The sequence below is a fragment of the Hyla sarda genome, chromosome 13, assembly GCF_029499605.1.
Source record: "Hyla sarda isolate aHylSar1 chromosome 13, aHylSar1.hap1, whole genome shotgun sequence".
Classification (NCBI taxonomy): Eukaryota; Metazoa; Chordata; class Amphibia; order Anura; family Hylidae; genus Hyla; species Hyla sarda.
The window spans coordinates 8,633,406-8,660,228 of record NC_079201.1 but is presented as its reverse complement, the minus strand read 5'-3'; the positions used below and the strand labels follow the sequence as shown (position 1 = coordinate 8,660,228).

The window sequence follows — 26,823 nt, the reverse complement described above, 5'->3', positions numbered from 1 at the left end:
GTGAATGTCCTTGAGTGGCCCAGTCAGAGCCTAAACCCAATAAAGGTCTTTGGAGATACTTTAAAATGGCTTCCACTTATGGTCCCCATCCAACCTAACAGGGCTTGAGAGGATCTGCAGAGAATAATGGCAGAAAATCCCCAAATCCAGGTGTATAAACCTTGTGGTTACATCCCCACAAGCTGTGATTGCTGCCAAAGGGGCTTCACCTAAGTCCTGAGTAAAGGGTATGAATACTTATGTCACTGCATTCTAGATTTTTCTTTTTTTTAAATGAGTAAAGATTCATAACATTCTACGATCACTTTGTCATTATGGGGTATTAAGGGCAGAATGATGGGGGAAAGCTAGAATTCATTTATTTTTTTAGCACAAGGCTTTTGGAATACAGTGTATAAGCAAAGCAATACAAGACTATACTGTAGGTGAGGTTCTCCTATAGACGATCACCTTATGCCAAGATCCATCTCTGTTGTGCTGGATGTCCTGCCAAGGATGCTCAGAACACCTCCGGCAGTAAGGAGAAGAATATTTGACCTGGCTGATCTGTAAGAAGATTAAACACGTTCACCTGCTAGAACCTCACAGGAGAACAGTAAATAGACACCATGCCAACACCGAGCTGTTCCAGATCCACTGGTTTCATTATGTGTCCTCAGAAATCATTGTTCTCAATACAATATGTCATCAAAATTATAGTCATTTATGGAAATGTATTGATTCCATCACATTATGTCATTGGAAAAGTCATCTATTTTTATACTGTATTTTCTATTATCTCATGAGATTGTCTACAGTGGGGATCAAAAGTTTGGGCACCCCAGGTAAAAGCCAAGGAAAGATGGAAAAATCTCCAAAAGGAATCAAATTACAGATTAGACGTTTCCATCATTTACACTTTCAAAATAACAGAAAACAAAAAAATGGCGTCTGCAAAAGTTTGGGCACCCTGCAGAATTTATAGCATGCACTTCTTTGCAAAGCTGAGACCTGCTAGTGTCATGGATTGTTCTCAATCATCATCTGGGAAGACCAGGTGATGTCAATCTCAAAGGTTTTAAATGCCCAGACTCATCTGACCTTGCCCCAACAATCAGCACCATGGGTTCTTCTAAGCAGTTGTCTAGAAATCTGAAACTGAAAATAATTGACGCTCACAAATCTAGAGAAGGCTATAAGAAGATAGCAAAACGTTTTCAGATGTCAATATCCTCTGTTCGGAATGTAATTAAGAAATGGCAGTCATCAGGAACAGTGGAAGTTGAAGCAAGATCTGGAAGACCAAGAAAAATATCATACAGAACAGCTCAGAGGATTGTGAGAAACACAATTCAAAACCCATGTTTGACTGCACAATCCCTCCAGAAAGATCTGGCAGACACTGGAGTTGTGGTACACTATTCCACTATAAAGAGATACTTGTACAAATATGGTCTTCATGGAAGAGTCATCAGAAGAAAACTTCTTCTACGTGCTCACCATAAAAATAGCGTTTGAACTTTGCAAATGAACATATAGACAAGCCTGATGCATTTTGGAAACAAGTTCTGTGGACCGATGAGGTTAAAATCAAACTTTTTGGCCGGAATGAGCAAAGGTACGTTTGGAGAAGAAGGGGAACAGAATTTACCATATTTTTCGCCGTATAAGACGCACTTTTTCTTCCCCAAAACGTGGGGAGAAAAGTTGGTGCGTCTTATACGGCGAATATACGCCCGAGGCTGCTGCGGGCGAGAGCGGGAAGTCAGCTGTAAGTACAGAGGCTGCGGCGGTACGGTACAGGGCTGACTACCCGCTCCCCGCCCGCAGCAGCCTCATGACCGCCGGTGAATTTTTCACCTCACACCGGCTATGTTTATTGCCCTATGCCTGGAACATACAGTTCCGGGTGCCGGGCAAGTGAATTACTAATAACTGTATACTAAAAACCAGGGGGCCTCCAGCTTTTCTGAAACTACAACTACCAGCATGCCCGGACCGGCAAAGGCTGTCTGGGCATGCTGGTAGTTGTAGTTTCACAACAGCTGGAGGCCCCCTGGTTTTTAATATACAGTATTAGTTTTTACCTGCTCTGGCCGGCCCCCGCCTGCAGCCACACACAGGAGCCGGCCCGGGCAGATAAAATCATAGGTTTTCCTATGCCGGACATCCCTATGTCCCGTAAAATCTTTTCGGGACATAAGGCTGTCCGCGGGTCACTCACCATTCCCCGGCCGATGCGCGTCCTCCTCCGGTCCTCCTGCGGTCTTCCTGCGATCCTCTGCCTCTCTATGGTTGTACGCACAGGAACTCAGTGACGTCCCGTGCGTACAACCATAGAGGCGCCGGAGGACCGGAGGAAGACGCACGCCGACCGGAGCCTGGTGAGTGACCGGCGGTGTGTAATCTTCAGCGTTCTGGTCACCGCTCCTCCGGTCCCGGCACCTACTGCTATGGTCCATAGGCCATAGCAGTAGATGTGACACTGGGCCAGAGGAGCAGTGACCGGATCACTGTGGGGGCAGCACACAGAGATACAGCCTCCAGCCATACACTGTATATGGCTGGAAGCTGTATGTCTGTGGGGGGAAGCTGCCTACTATTGTGGGGGAACTATACTGCCAGCCATTGTGGGGGAACTATACTGCCAACCATTGTGGGGGAACTATACTGCCAACCATTGTGGGGGAACTATACTGCCAACCATTGTGGGGGAACTATACTGCCAACCATTGTGGAGGGTGGGGAGCTGCCTACCATTTTGGAGGGGGGGGAGCTGCCTACCATTGTGGGGGAACTATACTGCCAACTATTGTGGGGGGGAGCTGCCAGTGCCTACCATTGTGGGGGAACTATACTGCCAACTATTGTGGGGAAACTATACTGCCAACCATTGTGGGGGAACTATACAGCCAACTATTGTGGGGGAACTATACTGCCAACCATTGTGGGGGGGAGGAGCTGCCTACCATTGTGGGGGAACTATACTGCCAACTATTGTGGGGGAACTATACTGCCAATCATTGTGGGGGGGGAGGGGGAAGGAGCTGCCTACTGTTGTGGGGGAACTATACTGCCAACTATTGTGGGGGGAGGGGGGGAGGAGCTGCCTACCATTGTGGGGGAACTATACTGCCAACTATTGTGGGGGAACTATACTGATATAAAATATTTTACTACAGTATTTGGTTCAGAATCTTTTTTTTCTAGATTTTCCTCCTTTAAAATTGGGTGCGTCTTATATGCCGGAGCGTCTTATATGGCGAAAAATACGGTAATGAAAAGAACCTCTGTCCAACTGTTAAGCCTGGGGGTGGATCAATCATGCTTTGGGGTTGTATTGCAGCCAGTGGCACAGGGAATATCTCACGGGTAGATGGAAAAATGGATTCAATAAAATTTCAGCAAATTTTGGATGCTAACTTGATGGCATCTGTGAAAAAGCTGAAGTTAAAGAGAGCATGGCTTCTACAAATGGATAATGATCCTAAACACACCTCAAAATCCACGGGGGATTACATCAAGAGGCGTAAACTGAAGGTTTTGCCATGGCCTTCACAATCTCCTGACCTCAACATAATTGAAAATCTATGGATAGACCTTAAAAGAGCAGTTCGTGACAGACAGCCCAGAAATCTCAAAGAACTGGAAGACTTTTGTAAGGAAGAATGGGCAAAGATACCTCAAACAAGAATTGAAGGACTCTTGGCTGGCTACAAAAAGCGTTTACAAGCTGTGATACTTGCCAAAGGGGGCAGTACAAGATATTAACTCTGCAGGGTGCCCACACTTTTGCAGATGCCATTTTTTTGTTTTCTCTTATTTTGAAAGTGTAAATGATGGAAATAAAATCTAACTTTTGTTGACTTATTATAAGAATGTCTAATCTGTATTTTGATGCCTTTTTTTTTTTTTTAATTTTTCCATCTTTCCTTGGCCTCTTTATGCACATTAATACACATTTTTACCTGGGGTGCCCAAATTTTTGATCCCCACTGTATAACAGTTGGTTCAGTGTGGATCCTCTGGAGGAGGCAGACAGGTGTTTGGCTGTCTGGGCTTGCATGGGAGTTATAGTTTTGCAAAAAGGGAAGCCTTGATTTACATTTCATGATCAGTGTGGATCCTCTGAAGGAAGAAGACAGGTGTTTGGCTTTCCGGGTATGCTGGGTGTTGAAATTTTGCAACATCTGGAGATCCACAGTTTGAGACCACTGGTCTATAACATCTCAGGCCAGAGTGGGCGACCAGTAACAGCAAGAGATGACATTTAATCCATCGCTCACACTCAGGTGACCAGACAACTTGGAGAAATGACCCAATGACACCAATAGCTTCCTATGATTTTACAGAGCAAAGATCTTTCTAGGAGGTATAGTACAGACTGGGGTCAATAATAAACCGGGCTCTAGTAGTCCAATTTGTATATTAGCAGAAAACGTTTGCCCTAATGTTCAAGTCTCCAGAGGAAGTTGTGTAGTTCTTTCCAGTCTGACCACAGTGACTCTTTGCTGACACCTCTGTCCATGTCAGGAACTATCCAGAGAAGCAAATCCCCACAGCAAACCTCTAAAAACAGTTCCTGACACGGACAGAGGTGTCAGCAGAGAGCACTGTGGTCAGACTGGAAAGGACTACACAACTTCCTCTGGAGCATACAGCAGCAGATAAGTACCGGAAGGATTAAGATTTTTACATAGAAGTCATTTACAAATCTGTTTAACTTTCTGGCACCAGTTGGTTTAAAAACATTTTGTTCCCTCAGGAGGACTGCTTTAACCTCTTCAGGACACATGTCGTACCGGTGCGTCATGGGACACTGGTACGTAAGGACCCATGACGTACAGCGCAGCGGGCAGGGATCGGACCGGGGTGACTGCTGATATCGTCATCAGACCCCCCCATGTCGGCGATTGGTGCAAATCGCAAGTTAATTCACACTTGCAATTTGCGTCTTTTCCGGTGATGCTGAGATACATGGTGATCGGGGGTGTAGGATACACCCCCAATCACCTCCTGTATCTATGGGGAGGTGGCGATTGGGGAGGTTAACAGCATCCTCCCGCTGCTGCCTGAGTTCAGTCAGCGGTCAGAGCTGCTGTAGGAAGCCAGGGACCCCTCCTCTGCCGAGATCGGAGCCCCCACAGAAGAAAACAAGCCCCCCATAGATCAGGGAAAGAATACAGCCCAGGGAAAGGTAGGGTAAAAAGTTTAAAAAAAAAGTTAAAAAAATTGGGGCCAAATTTTTGGAGGCCTACGTACCGCTCAGTGAGCTCTCGAGTCTCTTATCAGTTTTAAGGGGAGACTCATCTTCCGCCAGTATATTCCCTCGAAGCGGGCGCGGTATGGCGTGAAGAGTACCTCCGGGTACACTTACAAGTTTAGAGTGTATGAGGGACGAGATTCCCATATTGAACCCCCAGATTGTTGCCCCACTCTGGGTGTTAGTGGGAAAATCGCTTGGGACCTTGTGCACCCATTACTGGATAAGGGTTACCATGTGTACGTGGACAACTTTTATACCAGCATTCCTCTCTTCACATCCCTTGCGGCCAGAACCACGTCTGCTTGTGGGACCGTGTGGAAAAACCAGAGAGGCCTCCCTCTAAATTTGATCCAGACACTTATTCCCAAGGGTGAGTCCCGTGCCCTCACACATGAAAACCTGTTGCTGGTCAAGTATAAGGATAAGAGGGATGTCCTTATGCTGACCACTATTCATGGTAACGGCAGCACCCCTGTCCCTGTGCGAGGTACCACAACAACGGTCCTCAAGCCCGATTGTATTCTGGACTACAATTGGTATATGGGGCGAGTTGATCTTTCTGATCAAGTCCTCAAGCCATACATGGCCATGTGGAAAACACGTCTATGGTACAAGAAAGTTGCGGTCTACATGGTACAGGTTGCCATGTACAACTCTTTTGTACTGTCCCAGCATGACGGCAACACAGGGACATTCCTCCAGTTCCAAGAAGAAGTCCTAAAGGTCCTGATCTTTGGCGACTGCGAAAGAGCAGGCCGGACTTCCCAAGGAACTGAAGTTATAGGTGCCAGAATCGTCCCAGGCCAACACTTTCCAGGTGAGGTCCCCCCCACTGGAAAGAAGGGAGGATCCCAGAAAAAATGCAGAGTGTATAACAGGAGGGGGATTCGGAAGGACACCACCACTCAATGTGACACTTGCCCCGATAATCCGGGCCTCTGCATTAAGGATTGCTTCAGGGAGTATCACACTTCCATGGAGTACTACATTTTCCCTACTCATTTTAATTTTTCATAATTTCCCCCCAATTTACCAAGTCCAGAGTACATTACAAATTTACATTGTCCTATTACCCCTTGTAAAAATGTAAAATTTAGGGGAAACCAGCATTTTAGTTGAAAAAAAAAATATCATTTACACATCCAACTTTAACAAAAAGTCGTCAAACACCTGTGGGGTGTTAAGGCTCACTGTACCCCTTGTTACGTTCCTTGAGGGGTGTAGTTTCCAAAATAGTATGCCATGTGTTTTTTTTTTGTTGTTTTTTTTTGCTGTCCTGGCACCATAGGGGCTTCCTAAATGGGACATGCCCCCCAAAAACCATTTCAGCAAAATTTGCTTTGCAAAAACCAAATGTGACTCCTTCTCTTCTGAGCATTGTAGTGCACCGACAGAGCACTTGACGTCCACACATGGGGTGTTTCCATACTCAGAAGAGATGGGGTTACAAATTTTGGGGGGCATTTTCTCCTATTACCCCTTGTATTTCCTTACTGGAGAGAAATTGGGTTACACATTTTAGGAAGATTTATCTCCTTTGACCCCTAAAAATTCGAAAACTGGGTTTACAAGAACATTCCAGTGTAAAAAATGAAGATTTGGAATTTTCTCCTTCAATTTGCTGCTATTCCTGTGAAACACCTAAAGGGTTAACAAACCTTTTGAATGTCATTTTGAATACTTTGAGGGATGCAGTTTTTATAATGGGGTCATTTGTGGGGTATTTTTAATATGAAGACCCTTCAAATCCACTTCAAAACAGAACTGGGCCCTGAAAAAATCTGATTTTGAAAATGTTGTGGAAAATTGCTGCTGAACTTTGAAGCCCTCTGGTGTCTTCCAAAAGTAAAAACACGTCAACTTTATGATGCAACTATAAAGTAGACATATTGTATATGTGAATCAATATATAATTTATTTGGAATATTCATTTTCCTTACAAGCAGAGAGCTTCAAAGTAAAAAAAAAAAAATGCAAAATTTTCAATTTTTTCATCAAATTTTGGAATTTTTCACCAAGAAAGGATGCAAGTATCGACAAAATTTTACCACTAATATAAAGTAGAATATGTCAAGAAAAAACAATCTCTGAATCAGAGTGAAAGGTAAAAGCATTCCAGAGTTATTAATGTTTAAAGTGACAGTGGTCAGATGTGCAAAAAATGTTCTGGTTACAGTGAAAATTAGCTGGGTCCTTAAGGGGTTAAGATTTGGTGCCTTGTGTCCTTCATTCTCTCCTGACCATCTCCTGGCATCTGACCTCCTGCTCTCCATCCTTTTGTGAACCTTTCTGGTCGGTATTCTTCTTGTTCGGTGGCACATCTGGTGTAACCTTTAGGTCACATCCATGATTTTTGTCTCCTAAAGACCGGGGCCCACTAATGTACTTTTGACTGAATTTCTGTCATACTTTGAGATAGACATATAAAGGTATTCTGACATATACTGTAACATATTTACAAGGGTAATAGAAGAGAAATTATATGTGGATGTACTCAATCTGTGTGGAGGTCCGAGAACTTTCACCTGGTGGTATCCTCAACCCACCTTAAATATTTAGAAAAATAGAAAGTAGAGCAATGGCGAGGTTCTCAAGGACTGTGGGTTGGTTTATGTAGGTGAAATTAATCTATGTATAGTGTGTGAGAATTAGTACATAGGATTAAGACCTGAGAAGTGGTATAGATTTATATAGAAAAATAGTATTGGTGGAATAGAATGTTACACAGTATATACCAATTTGTATGTATAGTGTGTGGTATAACTGTGGGATGTGGAGTGTAACTGTATCAGTAACTGAATCAGTTACATGTGAAATAGGTGATGTGTAGAATGTTTAACCTCTTCAGGACATAGGGCGTATGGATACGCCCTGCATTCCGAGTCCTTAACCTCTTCAGGACCCATGACGTATGCATACGTCATGTCTTTTCCTGGTCTCCACCGCTCACCCGGCGGAGATCGGAAGCGGATCCCTGCTGAAATCCTTCAGCAGGGATCCTGGGCAAATGCCGAGGGGGGCCATGTAGGCCCCCCATGTCGGCGATCGCCGCAAATCGCAAGGGAAATCGCCCTTGCGATCTGCGGCGATACCGGGCTGATCAGGTCTCTGGGACCCGACCGCCCGGTAATTTCGCATGATCCCGGCTGTCACAGACAGCCAGGACCATGCTGAAGACTAGGAGTGAGGTGGCAAGCCTGCCACCTCCTCCGATCCCCTGCGATTCTTCGGTTAGTTAACCGACCAATCGCAGGAGGGGGGGGCGGTTACGTCCTCCCGTCCTGCCCGGCCCCTTGAAGTCCGGAGAGGACGGGAGGAAGACCGGAGGATGCGGCGGGGGACGGGGGAGTGCTGGGGACCGGCCCCGGTACTTACCTTGTCCCTGAAGACCCGGATCCCAGCGAGGAAGATGGCGGCGGCGGCGACAGGTGAGTTGATCTTCAGCCGCGGTCGGGCCCTTTACAGCAATGCACGTTGCCGTAAAGCGACATGCATTGCTGTATTGGGACCCTATATACTACAACTCCCAGCATGCCCAGACAGCCCTTGGCATCTGGGCATGCTGGGAGTTGCAGTTTTGCAACATCTGGAGGTCCACAGTTTGGAGACCACTGTGCCCTTCCAGATGTTGCAAAACTACACATTCTCAGCATGCCCTTACTGTCCAGGCATGCTGGGAGTTGTAGTTCTGTAACATCTGGCCCTTCAGATGTTGCAGAACTACAACTCCCAGCATGCCTGGACAGTTTTGGCATACTGGGAGTTGTAGTTTTGCAACATCTGGAAGGGCACAGATTGGGAACCACTGTATTAGTGGTCTGCAAACTGTAGTCCTCCAGATGTTGCAAACTACAACTCCAAGCATGCTGGGAGTTGTAGTTCGGCAACATCTGGCTCTAAAGATGTTGCCAAACTACTACTCCCAGCATGCCTGAGAATGTTTGGGAGTTGTGGTTTTGCAACAACAGGAGGAACACTGGTTGGGAAACATTGTTTTTCCCAACCCGTGTGCCTCCAGCTGTTGCAAAACTATAACTACCAGCATGCACTGATAGACTGTGCATGCTGGGAGTTGTAGTTTTGCAACAGCTGGAGGTCCCCCCTTGTGAATGTACAGGGTACATTCACATGGGCAGGGGGCTTACAGTGAGTATCAGGCTGCAAGTTTGCAATGCAGCAAATTTTGCGCGGCAGCTCAAACTCGCAGCGGGAAAATCGCTGTAACCCCCCCTGCCCGTGTGACTGTACCCTAAAAACACTACACTACACTACCACAAAATAAAATAAAAAGTAAAAAACACTACATATACACATACCCCCACACAGCCCCCCTCCCCTCCCCAATAAAAATGAAAAACGTCTGGTACGCCACTGTTTCCAAAATGGAGCCTCCAGCTGTTGCAAAACAACAACTCCCAGTATTGCCGGACAGCCGTTGACTGTCCAAGCATGCTGGGAGTTTTGCAACAGCTGGAGGCACCCTGTTTGGGAATCACTGGCGTAGAATACCCCTATGTCCACCCCAATGCAAATCCCTAATTCAGGCCTCAAATGCGCATGGCGCTCTCACTTCGGAGCCCTGTCGTATTTCAAGGCAACAGTTTAGGGCCACATATGGGGTATCGCCGTACTCGGAAGAAATTGCCTTACAAATTTTGGGGGGCTTTTTCTCCTTTCACCCCTTATGAAAAGGTGAAATTGGGGTCTACACCAGCATGTTAGTGTAAAAAAATAAATTTTTTACACTAACATGCTGGTGTTGCCCTATACTTTTCATTTTGACAAGAGGTAAAAGGGAAAAAAGCCCCCCAAAATTTGTAATGCAACTTCTCCCGACTACGGAGATACCCCATATGTGGGCACAAAGTGCTCTGGGGGCGCACAACAAGGCTCAGAAGGGAGAGTGCGCCATGTACATTTGAGGTGATTTGCACAGGGGTGGCTGATTGTTACAGCGGTTCTGACAAACGCAAAAAAAAACACATGTGACCCCATTTCGGAAACTACACCCCTCACGGAATGTAATGAGGGGTGCAGTGAGTATTTACACCCCACTGGTAAAAATTTTGTACAGCCCACTGTACCAAAGATCTGACAGACACCAGTGGGGGGTAAATGCTCACTGTACCCCTTGTTACGTTCCTCAAGGGGTCTAGTTTCCAAAATAGTATGCCATGTGGGTATTTTTTGCTGTCCTGGCACCATAGGGGCTTCCTAAATGCGACAAGCCCCCCGAGCAAAATTTGCTCTCAAAAAGCCAAATATGACTCCTTCTCTTCTGAGCATTGTAGTTCGCCCGTAGTGCGCTTCAGGTCAACTTATGGGGTACCTCCATACTCGGAAGAGATGGGGTTACAAATTTTGGGGGGTATTTTCTGCTATTAACCCTTGCAAAAATGTGAAATTTGGGGGGGAAACACACATTTTAGTGAAATTTTTTTTTTTTTACGAATGCAAAAGTCGTGAAACCCCTGTGGGGTATTAAGGCTCACTTTATTCCTTGTTACGTTCCTCAAGGGGTCTATTTTCCAAAATGGTATGCCATGTGGGTATTTTTTGCTGTCCTGGCACCATAGGGGCTTCCTAAATGCGACATGCCCCCGAGCAAAATTTGCTCTCAAAAAGCCAAATATGACTCCTTCTCTTCTGAGCATTGTAGTTCGCCCATAGTGCACTTCATGTCACATTTTATAGAAATTTTTTTAATTTTTTTTTTACATATGCAAAAGTCGTGATACACCTGTGGGGTATTAAGGCTCACTTTATTCCTTGTTACGTTCCTCAAGGGGTCTAGTTTCCAAAATGGTATGCCATGTGTTTTTTTTTTCCTGTTATGGCACCATAGGGGCTTCCTAAATGCAACATGCCCCCCAAAAACCATTTCAGAAAAACGTACTCTCCAAAATCCCCTTGTCGCTCCTTCCATTCTGAGTCCTCTACTGCGCCCGCCGAACACTTTACATAGACATATGAGGTATGTGAGAGAAATTGGGCTACAAATACAAGTAAAAATTTTCTCCTTTTACCCCTTGGAAAAATTCAAAAATTGGGTCTACAAGAACATGCGAGTGTAAAAAATGAAGATTGTGAATTTTCTCCTTTACTTTGCTGCTATTCCTGTGAAACACCTAAAGGGTTAAAACACTTACTGAATGTCATTTTGAATACTTTGGGGGGTGCAGTTTTTATAATGGGGTCATTTATGGAGTATTTCTAATATGAAGACCCTTCAAATCCACTTCAAACCTGAACTGGTCCCTGAAAAATGTCGAGTTTTAAAATTTTGTGAAAAATTGGAAAATTGCTGCTGAACTTTGAAGCCCTCTGGTGTCTTCCAAAAGTAAAAACTCGTCAATTTTATGATGCAAACATAAAGTAGACATATTGTATATGTAAACCAAAAAAAATTTATTCGTAATATCCATTTTCCTTACAAGCAGAAAGCTTCTAAGTTAGAAAAAATAAATCCAAAGAAAGGGCAAAATAATACCAGTATATTTAAAGTCGAGTGTGTTAATGACTAAAAATAAATCCTATATACACACTGGAACACCAATTTTATACACAAATAGAAAACTTTATTGAAAACATCATTTAGTAAAAACAATTAAAAGGGACAGTATAGCCAGACAAAAAAGGAGTTGATAAGGCAGGTAATATATTATTGGTTAGTATGGCTACAAAGGTGCAAAATATGACATAGTTATTCTTAACTATACAGTAGAGCCACCAGTATAACAATAATTATAGGTTACACATCACAGTCCTATGAAGAATTGCACCACAAAGCAAACCTAACCTAGAAAAGAAGGTCACTGCATATATAGCCTCCAGCGAGTGGTCAGGAGAAAGGGGAAAGGAAAGTAAAGATGTGCAATTAAAGCACAGTGGATAAGCATACCCAGAGAGCTTCCCCACTCACAGAGCACAGGCTGGAGGACATAGACAGTGTACCTACCTACACAACACCAGTACCCCAACGTCGTTTCGCCGTTTGGCTTCCTCAGGGAGTATGACCTAGTCTAGTTTGTGGGGGTATATATACAACATACCAACCAATAGGGATCTGTAGGTAAATAATTACAATATAGTTCACCTGGATCGGTGACATGGTCCCGGTATCTGGCGCCATCTCCTTTTTTGTCTGGCTATACTGTCCCTTTTAATTGTTTTTACTAAATGATGTTTTCAATAAAGTTTTCTAAGTTAGAAAAAAGCTAAATTTTCAAATTTTTCATCAAATTTATGGATTTTTCACTAAGAAGGGATGCAAGTATCAACAAAAATTTTACCACTATGTTAAAGTAGAATATGTCACGAAAAAACAGTCTCGGAATCAGAATGATAACCAAAAGCATTCCAGAGTTATTAATGTTTAAAGTGACAGTGGTCAGATGTGCAAAAAACGCTCCGGTCCTTAAGGCCAAAATGGGCTTGGTCCTGAAGGGGTTAATGTAGCTGTGGGATATAGAATGTAACTGTATCAGTAGTTGTATCGGTTGAGTATACAATCAGTGGTGTGTGTAATGTGTAAAGTAAAATGGATAGGTGGAGGGGTTGTGTGTGGTAACAGTAATAGAGATAGTGTGAGGATGGTCAGGAGAGAATAGTATATGTAGATGTTTAGATAACAGTATAAGTGTCAGTGAGAATGTATCTAATGTCCTGAATGTTACTATGTTCTTATCTGGTGAAAAACTGGTAAATAATGTAGCTCAGTAATGTATCTGTATATAGAAGATGAGCTACATTATTTACCAGTTATTCACCAGACAAGAACATAGTAACATTCAGGACATTAGATACATTCTCACTGACACTTATACTGTTATCTAAACATCTACATATACTATTCTCTCCTGACCATCCTCACACTATCTCTATTACTGTTACCACACACAACCCCTCCACCTATCCATTTTACTTTACACATTACACACACCACTGATTGTATACTCAACCGATACAACTACTGATACAGTTACATTCTATATCCCACAGCTACATTAAACATTCTACACATCACCTGTTTCACATGTAACTGATTCAGTTACTGATACAGTTACACTCCACATCCCACAGTTATACCACACACTATACATACAAATTGGTATATACTGTGTAACATTCTATTCCACCAATACTATTTTTCTATATAAATCTATACCACTTCTCAGGTCTTAATCCTATGTACTAATTCTCACACACTATACATAGATTAATTTCACCTACATAAACCAACCCACAGTCCTTGAGAACCTCGCCATTTCTCTACTTTCTATTTTTCTAAATATTTACAAGGGTCCCTTCATATTGATAGACCAAACGCCATGTACTAGAAGTAACGTTCCATCCATTTCCGGAACATCTACTGTTTTTGTGTTCCTCACTAGTAGATTATATTCAGTCCATTAAAGTAAATGATCCCATGGTGACTTTGCTTTTTTGGAAGACAATGTGACCTAAACAAGAATAATTCTGGTGTGTGTTTTTCCTATGTTATAGTGGCCACCATGAGGGAGAAATGATGTGATATTTTAATAATTTGGATTCTCAGAACGTGATGATACCAACATGTAACATACGGATTGTTCTGCTGATTCCTGTAGACTTATCCTTATATACTTGTCTTTTTATTCACTTTGTGCATTGGATGATGTTACTTGTATTATACCACATGGCCACTGAAGCAAGAACAATACTGATATTACTGCTCTACTACAGAATTTAGAAAAATTGGTGACCTCAGAGACTTTTTATTCAGCAAATCTGCAAAAAACTACTTTTAAAGGAACAGTGACCAAATACTCCTTTCTCTGCAGCAAAATATGTAAGACACCATGTTGTGCTAAAGTAATTGCATTGTACAGTGATCCCTCAACTTACAATGGCCTCACCATACAATAATTTCAACATACAATGGCCTTTACTGGACCATTGTAACTTGAAACCAGACTCAACATACAATGCTACGGACAGTCCAGACCTGTGAAATGTGTCATTGTCTGGTCTGGAAGAACGGCCAATCAGAATGGGCATTTTACTGGTAAAACACCTGTATTACTAAAGTGCGTGCCCTGACTGGCTGTCTGCTAGCGCCCCCTACAGTACAGGGTGGTACTACATTTCTGTACTCTTTACCTGTATTACTGAAGTGTATGCACTGACTGGTGTCTTGTAGCACTCCCTACAGTACAGGGTGGTACTACATGTTCTGTACTCTTTACCTGTATTACTGAAGTGTATGCACTGACTGGTGTCTTGTAGCGCCCCCTACAGTACAGGTGGTACTACATTTCTGTACTCTTTACCTGTATTACTGAAGTGTATGCACTGACTGGTGTCTTGTAGCACTCCCTACAGTACAGGGTGGTACTACATGTTCTGTACTACACTTTACCTGTGCCAGGGTTAGCTGCTCCTTTGTACCCAGGTGAGGGCGGCTCCATTACTTTTTTAGGACGTTGTGTGTACTGTACAAGACCTGAAGAAGCTCCTGTCGTCTACATAGACAGTGATTTACAGCTCCCAGCAGCTCTTTCTTACTTTTATAAGTACGCTCTTGCTTTATCTATATTTGTTTATTTATTTTTGTTTAATCCTCATTTTTTCCTATTTTTGGATGACATTTTTGTGGCTTCAGAACCAATAACCAGGTTTACATAGAGTTATGGTCTCAACATACAATGGTTTCAACATACAATGGTTGTCCTGGAACCAATTCATATTGTAACTTGAGAGACCACTGTATTGGATTTGCACAAGATATTTCAGTAAAGTGCTAAAAGGGTACTCCGGCACAAAACATCTTATCCCCTATCAAAAGGATAAGGGATAAGATTGCGGGGATCCCGCCGCTGGGGACCCAACCCCCCCCTCCCCCCCCCTCCCCCCGATCGCCAGCACAGCACCCTGGTCATCCGTGCACAGCCGCCACGCCTCCTCCATTCAGGTCTATGGGAAGAGGCCTGAGGGCTACATAATAGACATGAATGGAGGGGGCGTGATGTCACTAACATGGGAGCTCCATGCTCCCGTGTTCTGGACACCGCTGCTGCTGGCCCGGAGATCTCAGCGGGACCTCCACGATCTAACATCTTATTCCCTATCCTTTTGATAGGGGATAAGATTTTTTGCACCGGAGTACCCCTTTAAGGTTATTTCACAGACTCATACCACTTTGCACTATGGGGACAACTCAATTAATAAAGGGCAGTTGTGCTAACAAGGAATTTCAGGTTAGCTACACCATCCTGCCATGTGACTTAACGTGAAGAACTACTACTCCCAGCTGACCTGTATTAAAACTGCGCCTGCTCACTATAAAGGTATGTGATTGTATTTTCTTGTTTACTCCTATGGCTTTCCTTGGACACTGGAAGGCACTACAGGCATCTGGTGGTGACTGGCATAGATCTAAAGGAGGGGCATACTTACCAACAGTTACAGTATTGTCTGGGCATCTCATTGAACCAGGCCATGAATGGGCCAGAGTCCATGTATCTCCACCCAGACTGGGTATTTTGTGGGTGTTCCTGGGAGTTCACAGGAAGGTGGAGGATAAAATGGTGGTAGCTGTAGTTGGGTTTCGGGATTAGAACAACATGGCTGCTTTCATTCAGAATAAGCACCACACCTGTCAATGGGATGTGTCTGGTATTGCAGTTTGGCTGAGCTGTACTACTACATATAACCTGTAAAGAGCTGTGGCGCTGTTTCTGGATAAAATAATCATCATCTTCTTATTCTGTACAACAACAAGACCATTTGGGTCCCAGCTTTATACCAAGTGAACACAGGACACGATGTGCAGATCTTTTCTACTTTATTGATTATAAGACATAGAAGGAAGAGAAATCATAGAGACAGAATATAAAGAATCATAAAAGGAGAGGAAACTAAATCATTAGGGGGGAAATTCATTGTGAGGACTTGGCCGGTCCTGGTCAGGAATCCATTGTGGAGCCTGGAAGACAAAAATCAGATTAGGAGCAGATTTTTCCTTATTTGTTATGAAGAATAATACATCTGTTTGGGATGGGGTCACCTTGTGAGTGTGATCAGTCCCAAGAAGTATTTACCCCTCTATACTAAACATTTCTGAATGACAATAATCTCATTGAAGTATTCTCTACCATGACTGTGAGGACCCAGCTGTGAGGTCTATCAAAATAGAGACCAACACAAAAAGGTCAACACAATGGGCAAATCCCCAAACTTCTCAACTCTGCAAATAATACACACACACACACTATATATATATATATATATATATATATATATATATATATATATATGAATCTATCTATCAGATCGGTCATCAATTAGTTAAGTCTGGCCAACCTTGTTCTGCTTTCATTGCCCATTAAAAATGGACACAGTCCTAGGAGACCTCAGGCTGTCATCCTGGACTTAGCCAGGTAACAGGAATGAATTTGGTCAGACTGAACTAATCACCCGCTGATCTGTTAGATTCAGGTTCGGCAGAAGTTACTGTAGATTTGTTCACCTCTGATTGGGACCTTATTGTTTAAGTGGCTTTTCAATGTGCATTAATTCAGGTGAATGAGGCCAAACTGCAACACCAGACCCGGCCTACAGTCATATTTGGTGCTATTGAAGGACGGCAATAAACCATGTAATTACATTACAAAGGGTTCAAAGGAAGACAAATAACTCATCAGGATATTTTTGTGGGGGACGGGGAACCTCATCACAGATGTTAAACCAGTCAGGTTGTAACCCAGGACCCCAGTTCTGCTTGTTCCTATATTAAAGGTGCAAACTTCGCTCTGGGCTTTATGAACATACTGTACTCACCTCCCCGGGTCTCACACAACTTTCCCTCTTTTCTGATTCTACCAGGTTCTGTGCTGTCTTGTCCCCCATACCTACTCAGCCAATCAATCAAGTTGAATGCAGCGCCTCAATATTAGTGAAACAAACATTTGTTCACATCATGATGGAATGAAACCTTTTTCACAGTTTTTTTCACTAATATTGGAGTTCTGCATTCAACTAGATTTTCTGTATCCTACAGGGAATGTTTGTGGACCTTAACCCCTTAAGGATGCAAGGTTTTTCCGTTTTTGAATTTTCATTTTTTCCTCATCATCTTCTAAAAATCATAACGCTTTCAATTTTGCACATAAATTCCATATGATGGCTTATTTTTTGCGCCACCAATTCTACTTTGCAGTGACATTAGTCATTTTACCCAAAAATCCACAGCAAAATGAAAAAAAATTCATTGTGTGACAAAATTGAAGAAAAAATGTCATTATGTAACTTATGGGGGCTTCTGTTTCTACGCAGTGCATTTTTCGGTAAAAATAACACCTTATCATTATTCTGTAGGTCCATATGGTTAAAATTATACCCTACTTATATAGGTTGGATATTGTCGTACTTCGGAAAAGAATCATTAAAAAGAATCATTAAAAATTCTCATTTTCTGACCCCTATAACTTTTTTATTTTTCCGCGTACGGGCCAGTATGAGGGCTCATTTTTTGCGCTGTGTTCTGATGTTTTTATCGGTACCATTTTTGTATTGATTGGACTTTTTGATCGCTTTTTATTCATTTTTTCATGATATAAAAGGTGACCAAAAATACATTATTTTGGACTTTGGAATTTTTTTGGAGTGTACGCCATTGAACGAGCAATATAATTAACGATATATTTTTATAGTTCAGACATTTCCGCATGCGGTGATACCACATATGTTTATTTTTATTTACACAGTTTTTTTTTTTATGGGAAAAGGGGGTGATTCAAACTTTTATTAGGGAAGGGGTTAAATGACCTTTGTTAACTTTTTTTTTCCACTTTTTTTTGCAGTGTTATAGCTCCCATAGGGACCTATAACACTGCACACACTGATCTTCTATGCTGATCCCTGCAAAGCCATAGCTTTGCATGGATCAGTCAGATAGGGGCTCGATTGCTCAAGCCTGTAGCTCAGACAGGACGCAGCGGAGACAGGTAAGGAGACCTCCGCTTGCATCCCAGCTGATCGGGACATCGCGATTTTATCGCGATGTCCTGATCAGCCCGACTGAGCTGCCAGGTAGCGTTTACTTTTGCTTTCAGATGCGGCGGTCAACTTTGATTGGCGCGTCTGAAGGGTTAACAGCGCGCGGCACAACGATCGATGCTGCGCGCTGTTAGCCCAGGGTCCCGGCTATGATTAGCAGCTGGGACCGACCCGGAGTGATGCGTGGTCACGGCGTGACCCCGTTTTAAACACCGGGACCGGGCATAGGACGTACAGGTATGCCCTACGTCCTTAAGAGGTTAAAGGGGTGCTCCGGTGGAAAACATTTTATTTTTATTTTTAAATCAACTGGTGCCAGAAAGTTAAACAGATTTGTAAATGACTTCTATTAAAAAATCTTTACCCTTCCAGTACTTTTTAGCAGCTGTATGCTACAAAGAAAATTCTTTTCTTTTTGAATTTTGTTTGTCTTGTCCGTCCACAGTGCTCTCTGCTGACACCTCTGTCCGTGTCAGGAACTGTCTAGAGCAGCATAGGTTTGCAATAGGAATTTTCTCCTACTCTAGACAGTTCCTGATACGGCCATCAGGTGTCAGCAGAGAGCACTGTGGACAAGACTAAAAATAAATTCAAAAAGTAAAGAATTTCCTCTGTAGCATACAGCTGCTAAAAAGTACTGGAAGGGTAAAGATTTTTTAATGGAAGTCATTTGCAAATCTGTTTAACTGTCTGGCACCAGTTGTTTTTTTAAAAATGTACCTCCTTTAACCTTATGTTTTCTTGCACCTATTTGTTTTTGTCTCATTGGAGAAGTTCCACCTCTTAAAGAGTTCTACTGAATTTATCTTTTGTACTCAGCCAATCAGTGACTAAGGCGGGACACCACAATGGCTGCTGATTGGCTGAGCAGTCTGGTCCTGTGGGGACGGGACAGCAGAGAACCTGGAAGAATTGGAGACCAGAGGAAAACTGGGAACATTGATAGCTGCGGAGGAGTATAGCATAATTATTATTTATACAGCCCCCAGCCCAGGAGCAAATTCAGCTTTTGCCTGGACAACGTCTGTAATATTGAACTGTGATTTTTAAATATCACATTCTAATGTATAGCATATGAATATTCAGATTTTACCTGCACAGAGAGGAAGATCATAGGACACCGCCACCGACACCGCCAAGTAAATTGTCAACAACACCCAAAAGACCTCCACCGTTGCCAGAATCTGCCTCTGGTACATGAACATCTCCACCCTGCATATATAGAAATAGGATATTAGATACCGTCACCATCACTTCTGTAACTTTTAGTTAAAAAAATTCTATCCTGGAAAAACTGGATGACACCCAATGAAATAAACACTATTGGTTAGACCAGTGCTCCCAAACCAGGGTGCCTTCAGCTGTTGCTAAACTACAACTCCAGCCTTTGGCTGTCCGGACTTGCTGGGAGTTGTAGTTTTGCAACAGCTGGAGACACCCTGGTTGGGAAGCACTGTGTTAGACACTGTTAGACTGTATACTGTAGACTGTATACACCCAGGCCGGGGGTGGAATGGGATCTCCTCTCAGTCACTCGATAATGTGATAGCTGGTGGTGGCTGTGGTAACGCTGAATTTCTCAGATGTAGCAGAGCTGAATATACTCTTAAATAGCCCCACACCTGTTTATGGGTTATAAATGGTATTGCAGGTCAGCTCAATTGAGGTGAATAGGATTAAGACCCAATACCGCACACAACTTGTAGACTGGGGTGGTGATCTGTGAAAGAAAGTTCTTTGCTTTTCTAATTACTGACAATCATTTAAAGGGGACCTGTTATCACTTTCATTCTACCTGAACCACAGTCCTTTGATTGGTCCCCAATGGCTTCCCCCCCCCTCCCCCGCTGTCCTTGATTGATAGATCACTTCCAATACACAAACAGGATAAGATTGATCAATGAAGGCCAGCAGGGTGGAAAGAAGCTACTGGCGACCACCCAATGATTTTGGTTCAGGCAGCATGAAAGTGATGACAGGTTTATTTTAGGTCAAAGTCTATAACAAGGCTTCTCAACTACTTTGTGTCACTTCTCATACTGGAGTCTTACATGGCAGAGTGGACTCAGGGTCCAGGGTAAATGCCACCACTGCCCAACCTGACCCCCCCATCCCCATCCCCGTTTCCCCAAAGTACAAATTCTGCTCTGCTGCATCTAAGCTTTATCCAGGATATAAGACTTGTTTGCAAATTTTGAAGCACATGTTCCCCCTATGACAATATGGATATTTAGGATGGTGATTTACTTACCACGTTTCCAGCGGCTCCTCCAAGGCCTCCAGCGCCTCCTCCAAGGTTTCCTCCAAGGCCTCCTCCAGCGCCTCCTAAAGAGCCTCCCAACTGAGCAGCAACTGCAAAATGGAAAATAAAGCATCATTGAGCCATGATATAAAATGTATAATATTGTTACTACTATACTGATACAGATATTTATTTTATCAAGTTATATCTGTCTCTGGTAATGTTGAAAACTAATATGGCTTCTTCTCTGGAATCATCCAGATTCCCATAATCCCAAGACGTTAGAAATATATAACTGGATAACTGAGGTGAAATGGAGCCTGGGAAAACTGGGTGACCAATAATGTCAGTATCTGGTGGCCTAGGGCAGTAACGTTGATGTTCGTGTCCATGATAGTCTAGGGCAGTGGAGGATGTTTACATCAATCCAGAATGTAAAATCTGCCTAAAGATCCAGATATATGGACATATAGCTAGTATGGTCTGGAGTCCAGGAAATCTGGGTGACAGATAAGATAATAATGTACACACTTACCATAGGCGCTAGCGATGACAACAAGGAGGAGAATAGTGAAAGCCTTCATGGTGGAGATGACTGGGTTTAAGCCTCTGTCTAAATAATCTCAACTCTACTGCACATACCCTATACCGGGTGATGCCACCCTATATATAGCTCAGGATACAGTATCAGGATACAGGGGAGGGAGGTGACTCTTCCATCGTTGTTTGGCACTTGGCAAAGATTAAAAGACTCCAAGATGATAAACAAGTGAAGCTCATGAAGTTTATTGCATTTTTATCAGATAATCTCAATCTCTTAGGACAATATTACCCATATGGTGTTTACTTTTCAGATGATCTTGAGTTTAATTCCCTCCACAGATTTTTGTCTATAATAATTCTATTGTTTACTGGGCTTAAACTGTAAAGGTAATTTCAGAACACTTCAGTTGTATCATAGAAACAGTGCTACATAAGTGCTGAGACCCCCTCACCCATCATTTAACTTTTCCTTTCAGTACTTATGAGCTGCTGAAGTTGAGTTGTTCTTTTCTAAGTGCTCTCTGATGACACCTGTCTTGGGAACTGTCCAGAGTAGAAGCGAATCCCCATAGCAAACCTCTTCTACTCAGTGCAGTTCCCGTGACAAGCAGAGATGTCAGCAGAAAACACTGTTGCCAGACAGAAAAGAACAACTCAACTTCAGCAGCTGATAATTATTGGAAGGATTAAGATTTTTTAATAGAAGTAACTTACAAATCTGTTTAACTTTCTGGAGCCAATTGATATGAAAATAAAGTTTTTTTTTTCCTGGAATACCCCTTTAACCCCTTCAGGACACAGGGAGCACAGCTACGCCCTGATGTCCTGGTAGTTAAAGACACAGGGCCTACCCAGTGGCGTAGCTATAGAGGTCGTCATTGCGACCGGGCCCCTTAGCACAGGGGCCCCCTGCCACTATACTATACTATGGCCGCAGGTCGGGCCCCCAGGCACAGCCCCAGGTCCCGGGCCTGAAGGGGAGGCTTGTCACTGCGGACGCTGCGGCAGCGGCGCTGCCAGTACCAGGCCCGGCGCCAGACTCAAACCCCCCGCCCCTCCCCAGCCCCTCCCCCGCCGAGGTCCCGGGCCTGAAGGGGAGGCTTGTGGCAGAGGCCCGGCGAGGCGCTAGCCTCAACCGTGTGCATATATGTACTGCATGTATGGTGTATGTATGATGTGCATATATGTACTGTATGTATGGTGTATGTATGATGTGCATATATGTACTGTATGTATGGTGTATGTATGATGTGCATATATGTACTGTATGTATGGTGTATGTATGATGTGCATATATGTACTGTATGTATGGTGTATGTATGATGTGCATATATGTACTGTATGTATGATGTGCATATATGTACTGTATGTATGGTGTATGTATGATGAATGTATGTATGGTGTATGTATGATGAGTGTATGTATGATGTGTGTGTATGTACTGTATGTATGGTGTATGTATGTGTATGTACTGTATGTATGGTGTATGTATGATGTGTGTATGTACTGTATGTATGGTGTATGTATGATGTGTGTGTATGTACTGTATGTATGGTGTATGTATGATGTGCATATATGTACTGAATGTATGGTGTATGTATAATGTGTCTATGTACTGTATGTATGGTGTATGTATGATGTGTGTATGTACTGTATTTACTGTATGTATGGTGTATGTATGATGAGTGTATGTACTGTATGTATGGTGTATGTATGATGTGTATGCACTGCATGTATAGTGTATGTATGATGTGTGTGTATGTACTGTATGTATGGTGTATGTATGATGTGTGTATGTATGATGTGCATAAATGTACTGTATGTATGGTGTATGTATGATGTTCATATATGTACTGTATGTATGGTGTATGTATGATGTGCATATATGTACTGTATGTATGATGTACATATATGTACTGTATGTATGGTGTATGTATGATGTGCATATATGTACTGTATGTATGGTGTATGTATGATGTGCATATATGTACTGTATGTATGGTGTATGTATGGAGGCGACGGGTGTGTATAGGATGTGCTTATGTATGATGTGTGTGTATGTATGCATGTGGGGGGAGGCGGCGTGTGTATATATGATGTGTGTATGTACTGTATGTATGATGTATGAATGATGTGTGTGTATGAATGATAGATGTGTGTAAGCAAGATGCATGTATGGAGATGTGTATAAGGTGGAAGGATGTATGTATGATGTGTGGAGATGTATTATGCGGGGAGATCTCAAGGCGGCAGGTGTATGCATGATATGTGTTTATGTATGATGTATGTGTGTGTATGATGTGCATGTATATGTATGTTTTATGCATATGTGCGTGGGAGGGGCGGAGGGGGGTGTTTGTATGATGTGTGTATGTTTCATAGATGTGCGTAAGCTAGATGTGTCCGTGTATGTGTGTGTATTTGTGATGTGTGTATGTATGATAGATGTGTGTAAACTAGATGGATGTATCTATGATGTGTGGATGTATGTGAATGTATGATGGATGTGTGGATGATAGATGTATGTATGAATGATAGGTGTGTGTATGTATGATAGATGGGTGTATGCTGTGTATATGTATCATACATCTATCATACACGCAAATATCATAACCATACATCTACCATACATACACCAGTCTCATACAGATCTATCATACATAAATACATATATTGTTCATTAATGTGGGGGGGACAGGAGGTGATTGGGTATGGGTCAGACTTTGGGGTCTGGAGAGTTTGGCAGGGGAGCCTAGAGCAGAATTCTGGGGTCTGGGGAGGGGGCAGAGGAGCCTGGAGAGGACTTAGTGGTCTAGGGAGGGGGGAAGAGGAGCATGTAGGAGGACTTATGGGTCTGGGAGGAAAGGGGGGTTGGAACAGAGGAGCCAGAAGGAGGACAGAGGGGTCTGGAGGAGGACAGGTGTGATTCAGCTAAGCCGAGAAGAAACAGTGTGTTACATTATTATTATTATGGAGGGATTATTATATTTGGAAAGTAGTGTGTGGCAGGGTTATATTCAGAGGGTACCGTGTATAGCATGGTTATTTTTGAGGGTTTATATTCAGGGGTACAGTGTGTGGAAGTATTATCTTCAGGGGTACAGTGTGTGGCAGTATTACGTTCATGGGCACCGTGTGGCAGTATTATATTCAGAGGGTATGGTGTGTGGTAGTATTATATTCAGAGAGCACAGTGTGTGGCAATATTTTATTCAGGGGGAACAGGAGGTGGCAATTTTATATTCTGGGGGTACAGTGTGTGGCAGTGTTATATTCAGGGGATACAGTGTGTGGCAGTATTATATTCAGGGGGTACAGTGTGAGGCAGTATTATATTCAGGGGTACAGTAGGTGGCAGTATTATTCAGGGGGTACAGTGTGTGGCAGTATTATATTCAGGGGGTGCAGTAGTTGGCAGTATTATATTCAGGGGGTACAGTGTGTGGCAGTATTATATTCAGGGGGTGCAGTGTGAGGCAGTATTATATTCAGGGGGTACAGTAGGTGGCAGTATTATATTCAGGGGGTACAGTGTGTGGCAGTATTATATTCAGGGGGTGCAGTAGTTGGCAGTATTATATTCAGGGGTTACAGTGTGTGGCAGTATTATATTCAGAGGGTACAGTAGTTGGCAGTATTATATTCAGGGGGTACAGTGTGGCAGGATTATATTCAGGGGATGCAGTGTGTGGCAGTATTATATTCAGGGGGTACAGTAGATGGCAGTATTATATGCAGGAGTATAGTGGATGGTAGTTTTATATTCAAGGGATACAGTGTGTGGCAGTATTATATTCAGGGGTACAGTATTTAGCAGAGTTATAATGATTATTGTCTTCATACAGAGGATGAGGATCTACTGACAAAGTGAGAACCTATGTTGTCTGGGCGTGAGACTCTGCAGAGAAGATGGAGCTGGAAGACGTCCTGACGTCTGGACCAGATGAAGAAGAAAAGAAAAGACAGCAGAGAAGACGTCGCTCAGGTCTCTGATATCAATGTGTATTCTCCTGACTGTCCCATCAGCTGGAGTCACTTGTTAGTTCTGCAGTGATGATGGGTGATGCTGTACCCTAATCCGTGGCTCTCCATCTGTTGCAAAACTACAAATCCCATAATGCCTAGGCTCTCCAGATATGATGGGAGTTATAGCTTTATAACAGCCTGAGAGTAACTGGAACCAAGGTGATAGGCTGCTTGTTCTTAAATGCCTGGGCATCTGTTTTGTCTGTCCGGCCCTGCCTGTTAGTCACTTAATATTGTTGTGTATTCTCCTGACTGTGTCTCATCAGTGCTGTAGTCACTGATATCTTTGAGCGGCCGAGTAAGGGGTCGCCCGGGATTGGGGAAGCGGGTTGTCAGGTCATAGGGGGGCCCTGGGCAAATTTTTGCACCGGGGCCCTGTGGTTTCTAGCTACACCCCTGGCCCTACCTGTACGCCCGTGGGATTTTCGGTCCCTGGGCGCTGGGAAATCAGCACCCTGCAAATTGCAGATCGGCAATTTACAGCGATTCCGGGCTGATCAGGTCTGTGGTGAACCGATCGCCGGAAAATAGGGATGATCGGAGCTGTCAGAGACAGCTCCGACCATCCTGAAGGATAAGAGTGAGGGGGCAGGGGTGCCACTACCTCCAATCCCCTGACATTGGTCGGTTAGGACTTACCGACCATTGGCAGTTGGGGCCTGGGGGGTTAAAGTTGAAATCCTGCTCTGCCCGCCCCTTGATGTCCAGGCAGAGCGGGGGGAAGATGGCGGCGGGTGCCGGAGCACTTCAGGACGGCGAGGGACGGGCGATTGCGGCGGGATCGGCCACAGTAAGGAGGCAGCAGTGAAGATCAGTAGTAAGTGATCTTCACTGCTGCCTTCTATGAGTTGCCAAACTACAACTCCCAGCATGCCCAGACAGTCCAGGCATGCTGGGAGTTGTAGTTCTGTAACATCTGGCCCTTCAGATGTTGCAGAACTACAACTCCCAGCATGCCTGGACAGTCTGGGCATGCTTGGAGTTGAAGTTTTGCAACATCTGGAGGGTTACAGTTTTGACACTACTACACAGTGGTCTCCAAACTGTTCTCCTCCAGTTGTTGCATAACTACAACTCCCAACATGTCCTTCGGCTGTCTGGGCATGCTGGGAGTTGTAGTTTTGCAACAACTAGAGGCACACTGGTTGGGAAACACTGAGTTAAGTAATAAACTCTTTTGCAACCAGTGTGCCTCCAGCTGTTGCATAACCACAACCCCCACCATGCACGTACAGCCAAAGGGCATGCTGGGAGTATTAGTAGTATGCCTCCAGCTGTTGCATAACTACAAGTCCCAGCATGCCCTTCAACTGTCACTGCATGCTGAGAGTTGTAGTTTTTGCAATAGCTGAAGGCACACTGGTTGCGAAACACAGTTTGTTACCTAACTCAGTGTATCGCAACCAGTGTGCCTCCAGCTGTTGCAAAACTACAACTACCAGGATGCCCTTTGGGTGTCCGTGCATGCTTGGAGTTGTAGTTATTCAACAGCTGGAGGCACACTAGTTGCAAAACACTGAGTTAAGTTACAAACTCTCAGTGTTTTGCAACCAGGGTGCCTCCAGCTGTTGCATAACTACAACTCCAAGCATGCATGGACAGCCAAAGGGCCTGCTGGTGGTAGTTTTGCAACAGCTGGAGGTTTGCCTTCCCGATGTGAATGTACAGGCTACATTTACATGGGCTGGGGTTTACAGCAGGTTTGCAGTTTCTCGCTGCAAGTTTGAGA

General features: G+C 43.6%; 2 protein-coding genes across 5 annotated transcripts in view; one reads left to right on the top strand and one right to left on the bottom strand.

Annotated features, from left to right (window-relative positions):
* LOC130297721 (urotensin-2 receptor-like) overlaps positions 1 to 26,823 on the top strand; it is a 645,128-nt gene that overhangs the window by 246,642 nt on the left and 371,663 nt on the right. For all 4 annotated transcript variants that reach the window (XM_056550501.1, XM_056550499.1, XM_056550500.1 and 1 more), the window contains exon 5: positions 24,914 to 25,053. The gene's annotated coding sequence lies outside the window, so the exon portion shown is untranslated. The remainder of the gene's footprint in view (positions 1 to 24,913; positions 25,054 to 26,823) is intronic.
* On the bottom strand, positions 16,083 to 21,162 carry LOC130297728 (uncharacterized). Its single transcript, XM_056550526.1, has 4 exons — positions 21,061 to 21,162; positions 20,535 to 20,635; positions 19,377 to 19,495; positions 16,083 to 16,211 (listed from the first exon to the last, which is right to left on the bottom strand). Exons 1-3 carry the CDS (start codon positions 21,107 to 21,109, stop codon positions 19,394 to 19,396), a joined length of 252 nt encoding a protein of 83 aa, XP_056406501.1. The 5' UTR covers positions 21,110 to 21,162; the 3' UTR covers positions 16,083 to 16,211; positions 19,377 to 19,393.